General features: G+C 48.3%; 1 protein-coding gene across 1 annotated transcript; it reads right to left on the bottom strand.

Annotated features, from left to right (window-relative positions):
- Nucleotides 1–4,385: 4,385 nt before the first annotated feature.
- Nucleotides 4,386–10,166, bottom strand: LOC123402448 (zinc finger protein STAR3-like). Its single transcript, XM_045096373.1, has 2 exons — nucleotides 8,901–10,166; nucleotides 4,386–4,719 (listed from the first exon to the last, which is right to left on the bottom strand). The coding sequence occupies exon 1, from the start codon at nucleotides 10,031–10,033 to the stop codon at nucleotides 8,924–8,926; it is 1,110 nt and encodes a 369-aa protein (XP_044952308.1). The 5' UTR covers nucleotides 10,034–10,166; the 3' UTR covers nucleotides 4,386–4,719; nucleotides 8,901–8,923.
- Nucleotides 10,167–12,283: the final 2,117 nt, after the last annotated feature.

Below are 12,283 nucleotides of genomic sequence, written 5' to 3'. Positions count from 1 at the left end.
AGATTTTCGCTAAGCTGGAATTTCAACCACAAGTCTACTTTGGATGGGCACAACTTGCACACATGGATTCCAAATCATGAATTGAAACCCACATGTGGTAGAGGGGGTTTCCCTCTACTACCACAACCAAGAAACAAATACAAGAGCACTTCACAAGCCATGGGACCAAGCTCTAAACTTAGAAGAAAATGTAAATATGACTTTTCCAGAAAATGTTCCAAAGGCAAAAATGATTTCACCAATGGAATCCTGGGATCTTTCTACCCCAAAATCATATATAAAACAAATGCACTTGCTTGGAACAAGTGAGCTCAAACTAGGAAGGAAATACTACATAGAATCCTACAAAGTGCATAGTGCAATATTTTATGCACTTTCACTAGATCAAATATCTCATAGCTATGCTCATGTGCACAAAGACAATATAGACATGAGGGTTTGGACCCCATGTCTTGTGTCATGCACAACAACAACAACACAATCACTACTACTACCACATATATCTTACACACACCTCATGCCCTCTTTCATATGCACATGAGGAGGAGCACAAGTGTTGCAAAGTGGGGCTGTGTTTCACCACATGCATATCATCAACTCATATGCATGTCATCTAGTAGAAACCCACACCACCTACACATGCTAGCAACACAAAGAATGCTAACACATGCATATGGCAATCACACACACATGCATACCTACACTAGCAACACCTCATGTGTGTGCAACACACACACACACATGCACATCACCTACTGCCACCTCTTACTAGTCACACAAGCATAAACACAAGCCACCTACATAAGATCATCTACTAGGAAGCATCAACATACACACACACCCATGTGTGACTAACCTCATGTGTATGCACACACACATGCACCTCTCACAAGCACCCAAACATACACCACATCACCTTCCACTACTATACAGCACAAGCAAGGAGATAAAATGCCAACCTCAACTAAAGTGATAAGCACAAGACTATAAGCACATGCATCTACAACTCTACTAAGTGCATATTCACACACACAAGTGCATCACCACTTATTCACAAGCCACCAACAAATGAACATACTTGTAGATTAAGAGAGGAGGTAGCACAAACATCTAAGTGCACAAGAAAAATAAGTACCTAGCTACAAAGAACAAGGCTGCAAGGTGGTGAACAACAAAGGAAAAAAGAAATGCAGAGGACAAGGGAAAAAAATAAAAGGGAGGTACCGGGGGTCGAACCCCAGACCTGCTGCTCGAGCACACACAGGCACAAGGCAGCTACCACTCTGCTACAGCTTCTGATCTGACCAGAGGGGGGTTCTCTCCGGGTATGCTTAACCTCCCTGCTACTGTGCTGAAGAAAATAAACGAGAAAAAAGGGGTTGCCGAGGGGAGGGATCGAACCCACGCCCTCCTACAGGCAACAGGCAACAAGAAGCACTATTACTACCACTACGCTACGAAACGATGACTAAACAGAGAAGGGGCACTAATGCTACTGAACCTGCCCTCGAAGATACACAGGGGAGCCGCGGCGGCCGGAACAGGGGAGCTGTCCCGCCGGCGACATAGCCCAAATCGAGCAACGGCTCGTGGAAGGGAGGACCCCTACGCACCCACGAGTCCAATCCTTGTGCTAATTCCGCCCGAGACGTATCACAGCAGCCTAGCTACGGTGCGCGGCGGCGCCGGCGACAGGGAAGTGGCCCGCCGACGATCTGCTGCTCCTACCGAAGATCTACTGCAAGGAAGGGGGTAGGAAATGGATCTGCTCACCCAAGGGAAGAAGAACTCTGCCGCGACGGAGAGGAAGCAGGGGAGGCAGTGGTGGTCGCCGCTCGGGTCTGCTCGTCGGGGAGGGATGTCGCCACCGTGGAGAAGGAGAAGCAGGGGCACTCGCGTCGTCCTATCCGCGGGGATGGAATCGTGGATGACCCCGCGTGCTCGCTGAGACGTTGGAGGGGAAGAAGGGACCCGGACGCGGCGGCGAGGAGCAAATCAACCTACTGCCATGGCAGAGGGGCTCTACCTTACCTGACGCGGATCTTTAGAGAGCGAGGTGGAGAGGGGAAAGGAGGTGGCGGCGCGAGAGAGGGAAACCTAACTGCACGGACGCAAAGGGGGGTCCCTTTTATGGAGGAGAGGGGCGAGGAACGTGTCTCGACGTCCGTGATGCCGTCAGGTCGCTGTTGCCTGAACCAGAGGGAGAGGAACACCGACGGAGGGGGGAGACGACAGGGACGCCGTCTACAGGGAAGCCACGCGCGAGAGAGGGGAGCTGGGCCTGCTAGTGGGAGGAGGCCCACTAGTTGGCGCCAGATAGGAGAGGAGAAAAACCCGAGGGGTTTTTCTAATTAAAACAAACAGGGAAAAGGATGTAAATCACAGACAAATCTGTTGGGGTTAAAAACAAAACAAAATTGCCCCTGGTCATAGAAAATATGACCTAATTGAATAAAATAGAAAAGAAATATCTAGAGCAATTAAATATTTACAAAACAGAATTTGTTGGGTCTGTTTTGTGAATAGTTGCACCCTTAAAACTAAGTTACAAAACAGCAAAAACACATCTTGACATCCACCACAAAATATACTAAATCATGGGCATTTTTGAATCAAGGTTGGGACAAGTGAATATTGGCTTGAGATATAAAAGAGAGAGAGAGGTTTGCAAATATGACAAACCCACTTCATTTAGAACTAGTCACACACACATGAAATCATAGAGCACCCCAACACATACACAAGATCACAAAGTAGCTAACCACAAGATCACCACACCACAAGAAATGCTAATATCATATAACACAACACAAGACAAGGCAAACAATGATATGCTATGCATGCATGCATGCATGGGAAGGAAGGAAAAAATACAAGGGACATCACAAGAACTCATGGCACAAATGATATCATCATATCTCTGACAAGGTGGACCCACTTGCATTAGGTTCCAAATAGGAAAGGTTTACACTTGGGGCACTACAGTCCTGGCTAGAAGGCACGCCGTTGAAGGCGCCGTTTGCGGCACCGTTCATGAGATCTAGCGCGGCGGTCGGGCGCGGGCCTGGCGCGGGCTCGGGCGGGGCGTGGGCGCGGCGTGGCCGGGCGCGGGCGGTGGCCGGCGGAGGGGCGCGCGGCGCGACCTGACAGACAGGCACGGCCCGACACAGGCGTTCAATGCCCGACCGATCCGCCGAAGGATGTTGCGTGCTCCGCCCCGGGAGCCGCGTCGAGCGCAACCACGCTTCCATCGGCCGCCTTCATCGTCGCGAGGACGTAGAAGATGCGGGTGCGACGCTGTAGGAACCGCTGTGGGCTTCGTCGTGAGCCGTGATGGGGAGGGCGTCGGCGCTGCTGTTTGCGTCCGGGAGAAGGGGAAGGAGAGGGCGAGACCAAACCATGCGCTTGAGGCCGCCGCGGTCGAGCGCTGACACCTGGGCTCCATCGCCGCGTCGCCTGCGGGTGGTCATCGACGACGAGAACGACATCTGTAACCTCCGGGATGGCCTGATCTCTCTCATGGTCTTCTGTTCTCGGTTAGAGCATGTTGATAACGTGTTTGAGATCGAATGGAACAAAATGATCAAACTCCCTGTTCATTGATGATGATTTACATTATACTCCCTCCGTACCATAATATATGACGTTTTAGCAGTTCATTTGAGCTGCTAAAACGTCATATATTATGGTACCGAGATAGTATATCCTCTGAGGGGATGCATCCATCGGATATGACGTTTGGAAAGAATGGAAGAGAGGGATGCGTCGGTTAACATATGGCTAACCGCCTCCTAATTACAACGTGGAGATTATCCACAAAAATAATTGTAACATCCACGAGAGGCACGGTTTTGCTATCGCAGCCATGCCTCTCGAAAAGGGAAAAACGCGTTTTCTACGCTCTTTTTTTGCTATCGCAGCCATGCCTCTCGGAAAGGAAAAAACGCGTTTTCTGTGCTTTTTTTTTCGCGAAAGGCACGGCCGTGCATCTCAGAAAGGAAAAAATCAATTTTTTCATCCGATTTTTTCATGAAAAAAAGTTTGTCAAAATCTATCAACATGGGATCTAATTTTGAAGATCTCTATGCAAAAAACTCAACGATGTAAACAGTTTAAGATTTAAACGCACGATTTAGGAGATAAAACGTTTTGAAAATACGAATCTACGAAAAAATAAAAAAACTTTCAGGTTACGACAAGTGGCACGTATGTAGTACGCCACTTGTCACAATCTAGGGAGGTGGAGTAATTGTTGAAAGATGTACTCGCTAACTAGTAATTTCGGACAAAAGGAGTTTGCGGAGAGGGAGAGCACTGCAAATCGATACCCTCCAATCGAGAAGGGAGAAAATCTACTAGGATCGATCAACTACCACAGGTCGGGCTCCGATGAATATGCGCCGTTCCAAGTTAAACTGGCACCTTAATTATTCGGTGTCTTCGGTATTTGCACCAGTTGGCATAGAAAGAGAGCATCGCAACCGCGCAAGTGAATAACTAACATCTGGGATATGTTTCTGCCAACAGGACAATAGGTACAGAATAACAAGGGAGCGACGAGGAGACTGGCAAAGTGATTCCAGACTCTACTGCGCCATACAAACAAGGGCATATGCCCCCGCTGCTCTTGTTAGAAACCTCTGCGTTGTTCTTCATAAGCATCTCCCAACTGCTCTTTCAGCCACTTACGCAGCCAACGCCTCTTGCTGTTGTTAGCACCTATAAGATGGCATCAGAGGTTGACAATCGACAATCAGATCATAATATACTTTCAAACTGTATCTTTATGTATTCACAGCAGCAACTTAACTCCTAACGGAACGACGGCATCAGAGGTTGACAATCGACAATCAGATCATAATATACTTTCAAACTGTATCTTTATGTATTCACAGCAGCAACTTAACTCCTAACGGAACATGGACAAAGTAACCATATGGGTGCCATTTCAGCCAATATGTGATTGTAACTCCTAATGAGAAGAACAAGAAATATAAAATATTGGCTTTCCTTACTAAGTTGAATATCCGCATAAATTCATCAACAGCACAACTGAACAAAGCCAAGCCAGAGAAGCATGATATTAACAAGCATCGGGACTGGAGCAAATTTAGAGTAACGGAGCAAAGAGAATAGCCACAAAATCACAAAGAGGTTATTTCCCTCACGTGAACAGTGAACTGAACGTTAGTTAAGTTAGTGTAGCGGACAACAAGAGAACAAGTACAGGTTCTGATAGTGGCGTTGAGGGAGAAGGAACAAGCCAACCATAGTTCAATAAGTGGAACAGTCGGGTGGAGAAATCGCATTTGTCCAAAAGAAGTTAAGAAACAAAATGACAACTGAATCTAATTCGGGAAACATCTTGCTAGCGGTCAGCAGAACAGAAGTATTCTATCCCATTGAGTTCAAGCCAAGTGTCATGCCCAACTGTCGGTTATTGTTTCTACAGAAATTAGTAAGTTCTGCATGTCCACAATTGCACATAGTAACCATTGGTTGCTACTCATTCATATATTAGCGCAATAGAGAAAATGTAAGCTATTGATTACATTAACCATAATAATTAGAGCAACTGGGGAGCTACCCATGTGCAGAAACCCCAGTGCAATTTCACAGCAACCATGTAGTCACATTGCATCAAAGGGACAAAAGATCTCCCTTATATAGAATATGAAGTGAGAACTACACTAAATCCTGGAGTCAGTGGGCGACCCGGGGCAGCTGCCCGGGCTGCTCCAGCCATTCTTCACTAATAAGTACTAAGAAATTATGATTAGTATTGCTAATTTCTTGGGCAAATGCTGGACCATGTCACGGTATAAAAGATTTGCCCCGGCTCCTTGAGCTGGCTGGCTCCGCCACTGTGTGGAGTGCCCATGTGCCACTCACCTGGCCTAGCCTAAGACACGGACATGAACATGAACACTTCTGAAATAGCATACTTAATGAGATACAGAGAAAATTATAAATGGTTGGAGTGAACTGCATACCTATACCTATATCTATATGTATACCTTTTTTTTTACTAATAAAGGGAGGTGCATTTCTCTGAATTTTTGGTCTGTTCACCGTATAGAATTATTTTCTCCAGTACCTATCTGAGGTGGTACTAAAAAAATTGTCTGTCCACGCATAAATAAATTTTCGGGCTGGGCCTCCAAACCATGCTGTCAAGGGGTCTGCTCCGCATCATTTTTTCCCTCCGATTGGGCCGCAGTGAAAAAATAAATGCTACCCGTGCCCAACACATTATTTTTGCTAATGCCAGGATTTGAACCCTATCATCGCTTGAAAAGAGAGTATGACCACGCTAACCACCCTGTCCAGCTGATGTTTGTTGCCCAAAGGAAGAAACTTCTTTTATTTAATTGTTTCTATATACTAAAGAAGCCAGTTACATGACCCATGCATTGGGCCTCTGCTGGGCCTGGAAAAGAAACACCAACTCAATAAGTCGGCTCTTCCTATTACCATTAAATAGTACCACCTGTTATCGATCAACTCATAAGACAGCTTGGGAATCAATAAGCAGAGGATGAGGATGATGATGTGAGAAAGAGAGAATGAGTCCCGCTAAAGGAAGAAAGGGATATATTGTCCTATGTGGGCTAATTAAGTGGTGTGCAATTAAACGGCTTGCTGCATAATTAAAGGAGGTTGCACGCTGTGCATATTGGGATTCAGTAAGTGGTGGGTAATTAAACCGAGATGGACGGAAGACAGCATTGATAAATGCAAAGAAACTCGATGTCCAGAGTACTAGAGGAGCTCTCCGAGGGAGAGAAGGAGGACAGTAGGGTGGGACAGACGGAAATAAGTGGACGCATGAGACGGGTAACAATGTCTCCTGTTGCAACGCACGGGCATTTGCACTAGTAATTATAAAGGTGAGTTTCTCCGATTTTTTTCGCCCGTCATCCTAATTGTTCTCCGAGTTGATAAAAATTGCTCCCAGTGCGACCAATAAGTGAAATAAAACAATTCGAACTCATGACCTCCCCTATAGTCCTCATGGCTGCAGCCAACTGGGCTGGCCTATGTGTGTGTTAAAAGGTAGGGATCCTTGCCAAATTAATAGTCCCACCTCACTCCTTTACACCAAATTCCACCAATTTATATACGTCCACGAATTGCTGGAAAATAAGAAACCCACACAACGTTCCCCTGCTTACAAGGAGGATGAGACACTATAAACACAGGACAAAGCTAAGCCCGTCGTAGCCGAGGCGGGCTCGCCAGGGAGCCCCTGACGAGGTAGGCCTGCCGAAGCAGCAGGGCGTGCACTCGACCATGGTGACAGGTGAAGGACACCAATGGCTCTCCAGCCAGCGACTGCCACGTGAGCTTGCCCCTGGGGTGAGCACGGGATCTGGCAAACACGGGCTCCCCAGCGCTCGTCGGATACGTCGGTCCCTCAGCTCGCCGTTGTAGGACACGAGAAAGAGGAACGGGTACTGCCTGCAACAGCACAAAGCAAACGTGGATCTCTGGACGTGTTGTTGTAGGGCTGGGCAGGCGCCAACAGGCCGTGTAGCACGGGCTGGGAGAGAGGCTATTTGGAGGGAGAGGCAGGGTTGGGTGATGCGTTGGAGGAGTCGACCGATGCCTTGGATATCCCGTGCGAGGGGCTGGGAGCCGTGGTGACGGAGAGCCAAAGTAGAAGGAGGTGTTGTGGCTCCCCAATTGTGTATGCACGCAAGTGTTGGGCAAAGGAACTGCTATGCCGAGGACGTGTGGTGATGCTTACACACTGAAATTACTAGCTACTAACTGTGATGAGGCAATTTTTAGTTGTGTGTGTGCTCCTGCTGCTTATAGAGAGCAGAGAATAGACATAATGTTGCAGCTATATTGATGAGAACTTTTACTTCTTAAATACAAGGTGCATGTATTACCTTGAGAAAATGTGTGGTAATTTTGGGTGTTGTTTTCTCGCTCCTGATTGTAGTCAATCCTTACGAGGGATGGTATATGGACCAGGGAGGTCCTCGGGTTCAACTCAACAAGATTATTTTTTAAGTTTTTAGCCATTACCTTGCACAGGTTCGGTTCAACGACAAGTGTGTTGTGCGGTGGCCGAGCTTATTGCCTTACAATGGACCATGTTCGGACATATTGTGATCATGGGACAACGCAACCATCATCGACAAGGGTGAGGACAAGGCTAAGCAGTGACACAGGTGCAACCCCATCTATAGAGGACGTGGGTCTATGGAGGTCATTAGCCATGTTCACCGGACTAGCGGCGTGTGACATTTTTCTCTCCCGTTGCAACACACGGGCATGTCTGCTAGTACTAATAGTAATATCTGATCCAGGGCATACAAGAACTCAATAACAACCAGAGTAAATAATCCAATGAGATATTTCAAGACAATACAACAGCAAACCAGAGGAATTAACCAACTAAAAAGCACAAATTTTCCCCTTGCAATCAAAGTGTTCGTATAATTTGGTCTGGTCAATCAGGAGCCTGATTTGCAGCTAATCTCATCACATTTTTCTATTTACACAGCAGAAATATAATCATATTTTTCCTAAAATTTTGTACATGGATATAAGTTAATACTTTGTGGTAACATGAACATTTTGAGAAAATTTAAAAAATGTATAGTTTAGAAAATCAAGGAGTGCATATGGACACAGACTCGTATTATACTTCCCCTAAACTCACCCAAGTCACCTGAAATTGCATATTAGTAATACTAAAATTGTATGCCATACAAGAACTAGGTACTTGAGTTCAACCACAAAAATCAAGTTTAGGTTTATATTGTTGGCGTAATTGTTAACCTGGAGGACATATTACCAAACTTATATCTTCTTGCACCAGTTTATTTCAGATACTATAAGTTTCAATTGTACCAAAAAAAAAGGCAGTAGGATAAAGCTCTTACCCCAAACAGAACTTGCAACACTGCTATTGCCCAGCTGCTGCCCGTCCAGACCAGATTGTGCCACCAGCAGGTACACCATCATCTTTGAGCTCCTCCATCCATTCCTTGAAGAACTCCGGATCAAAACCACCTTCACCGCCATCTTCCCCGTCTTCGATTCCTCCTTCATCCATTATATCAAGGGGTGCCTCTGTAGTCCCTGTCACTGCATCCTTGTTCAGCGGGGACATGGCTGGCATATGGCCTTCAAAGAGGGCGAGATGGCCGAACAGCTTGTCCTTGCGGGAGAAGGTGGTGCCACAGGAGCAGCGCCACTGTGCCTCCTCACCGCAGTGGCGGAGGTGGCTGCGGAGATCGGCAAGAACAGCAAAACGCTTCTTGCCACCGCAGCGCTCGCACGCGTAGAGTTTGGGGCAGTGGCTGCGTCGGAAGTGGTTGCGCGCGCACACCGCTGACTTGAGCGGCCGGAAGCGGCGGTGCGCCCGGTTCCGGTTGCACCCCGTGAAAGGACAGGAAAACCGCACATCGCGGCCATCAGCTGGCTTTGCCTGACCAGGCCGGGAGAGCGCATCCAGGGTCTTGAATCGGTCGCCGTGCGCACGCATGTGCATCCTGAGGTTCGCATCGCGGCGGAAGCCCTTACCGCAGATATTGCAAAAGTGGACATGCTCCGCGAGCAACTCGTCGGCATCGAGCTCCACGACATCGTAGCCCTTGGTGGCTTCTTGGGGAAGCACATCGGTGGTGGAGGCCGCGGCGGGAAGCTCTTGGATAGGAGCGGGAGGGGCAGGAGGGGCAGATGGGACGGGAAAAGGGAGGGAGGAAGAAAGAAGGGAGGCGGCGTTGAGGACGACGAGGTGAGCGGCAGATGAGATCTCGGAGGACACGGATTGAATATCGGAGGAGGAGAGGGGCTGCGATTCACCAGAAATGGAGGCGAAGAGGAGGCGCCGGACAGCAGCCATGCGATCGCCGAGCGCTGCCAGCCGTTGGAGAGCGGCGTTGGGGTCCCCATCTCCTCCTCCAGCTCCGGCGCCGATAAAGGCGTCAGCGAGCATGGCCGGCAGCGGTGCCGTCTTAGTCGATAACGCGCCAGCGGCGGCGCCGGCGAATTGGTTGGTGGTGGAGTCCATTCAGTGATAGACGGTGGTGCCCAACTTGGATTAGCCCGACGACCTCGCTAGATGATTTCGAGGTTTGCGATTCTTCTTGCGTACAGGTCCATTCAATGGGCGTGTTTGATTGCACCTTTGTTCTCTTCGTACTCTTTCATTTTTAACTTTTGACCTTTTTACACTTTGATAACTTTCGACTTTATTCAAAAACATAGTTTGGGACTCCATCCGACACGATCTGCAGAATACAGTCAGGTGGTTCATAAAACCAAAGTTTACACTGTTTATGGCTAACTCATTCTCTCGCGAGTCAATCATCCTATGGTTGGTAGTGGATAACACACATCCTTAAAATGGGGAGCCACAATGATAAGAAGCCGTGAAGATGAAGGTGAAACCATAAAGAAGCATGTCACGAATCCACAAAGACATGGATCACGAAGCCATCATTACCCGAATAAAGGAATTTGCCATTTGCCTGATCTTTACCGTCAGTTGTCAACAAACGAATGGCAAAGAATTGGCTGATGACAAAGATCATGTTTGCCATCACTTAATTATTTATCGTGTGTTGGCAGAAGGCAAAGATGAAACATGCAAACGGCAAAGAGCTGGCTGATGGTAAAAATGGACGAGGTAGACGGCAAAGAGACACTGCAGTTGGAGCCGTCACCTCTACCGTCGGCTACTTCTTTGCCGTCGGCCGCAACCCTCTTTGTCGTCTCCCTCAACCTCTTTGACGTTAGTTGGATCCCCACGCGGACGGCAAAGGGGACGGCCACTAATGGCTGCAAACCCTATCTCCCCACCCCTCCCCTCCCCATCTGCCCTCCCCGGTCCCCACTCTCTCTACCTCTCCTTCCCGTGCTGCCTCACCACCGTGTCGCCCCCCTCCTCGCCCGACACCATCTTGTCGGACCCTCCCTGGATCGCCCTCCCACCATCGTGCCACCCCCTCCCGGCGCCGCCCCCTCCCCTCCCACCATCGTGCCAGCCCCTCTCGACGCCACCCCCCTTCTGGCGCCGCCCCCACCACCACCGCGTCGCCCCCTCCATTGGCCCTAGTTGAGTTTTTTCTGATTTTTACTGTTTAGGTTTAGGGTAATTAGTGTTTGGTATAGGTTAGTGCTAGGTTTAGGTTTAGGTTTAGATTTAGATAATTAGAAGAAGAAGAAGAAAGATGAAAAAAAGAAGAAGAAAAGAAGAATAATTGAGTAGAAGAAGAGGATAAAGGAAAAAGGGAAGAAGAGGAAGAGGAGAAGAAGAAGAATAAGAAGAGGAGGAGGAGGAGTAGGAGAAGAAGAAGGAGAAGGAGAAGGGGAAGGGTAAGGGGAAGGGGGAGGGGAAGGGGCAGGGGGAGTGTGAGTGGGAGGGGAGAGGGAGAGGAAGAGGAAGAGGATGAAGAGGAAGAAGAGGAAGAGGAAGAAGAAGAAGAGGAAGAGGAAGAAGAAGAGGAAGAAGAAGAGGAGGAGGAAGGAGGAAGGAGGGAGGAGGAGGAAAGAGGAGGAGGAGGAGGAGGAGGACACCCCGATACGACACCCCGACACGACGCCCCGACACCCCGACACTCCGACACGACACCCCGACACCCTTACACGATGCCCGACACCCCGGCACGACACCACGCACCTGCACCTGCGTGCGCGTGACAGGAAGATGTCAATGATATATTGCCATTACAATCCCCCGCGCAGCTGTTAATACGCCGCCCCCGATGCCACTCAACCCCGACCACCGACACCGCTGCAACCTCTTATTGACCGTAAAGGTCCTTTTCGGCCTTCTAGAGGTCGACTGGGTCATCGTTTTGTAAATTATGAGTTAGGTCCTATATTTTCCGATTATGTTATAAAAACAAAATATTTGTGTTGATCAGGTGGATTTACATGTGCATTTGTTTCATCGTTGCGAGGATATGGTGTTCGAAGACCTCCCAGTGCGTTCGACGAGCTCCGCCCTTGCGTTCACGGCTGAGCACAAATGACATATCCTCCTCCCCCTTCATTTGCTCTAGGACGGTCTTCGTGCCGATGAAACTTGCTAGATATAAGTACATTAAATCAGCAGTATGCGTGACCAGTAAGCGTCTCCCGTTCGAAAGGGTTGTAGTTATAAATATGCATGCATTTGCATATATCTATAACTGTGATTCTTCCGAATTGTCCAACGTTATCCATGGACAACCCGAGTATGTGTAGATTGGATTCGTTTTCCCATATGCTCTACTCCGGATCCGATGCATAATTTTGTGAGTGCCTCCCTGTTGTT

The sequence above is a fragment of the Hordeum vulgare genome, chromosome 6H, assembly GCF_904849725.1.
Source record: "Hordeum vulgare subsp. vulgare chromosome 6H, MorexV3_pseudomolecules_assembly, whole genome shotgun sequence".
Taxonomy (NCBI): Eukaryota; Viridiplantae; Streptophyta; class Magnoliopsida; order Poales; family Poaceae; genus Hordeum; species Hordeum vulgare.
This window is presented reverse-complemented; position numbering and strand designations above follow the sequence as displayed.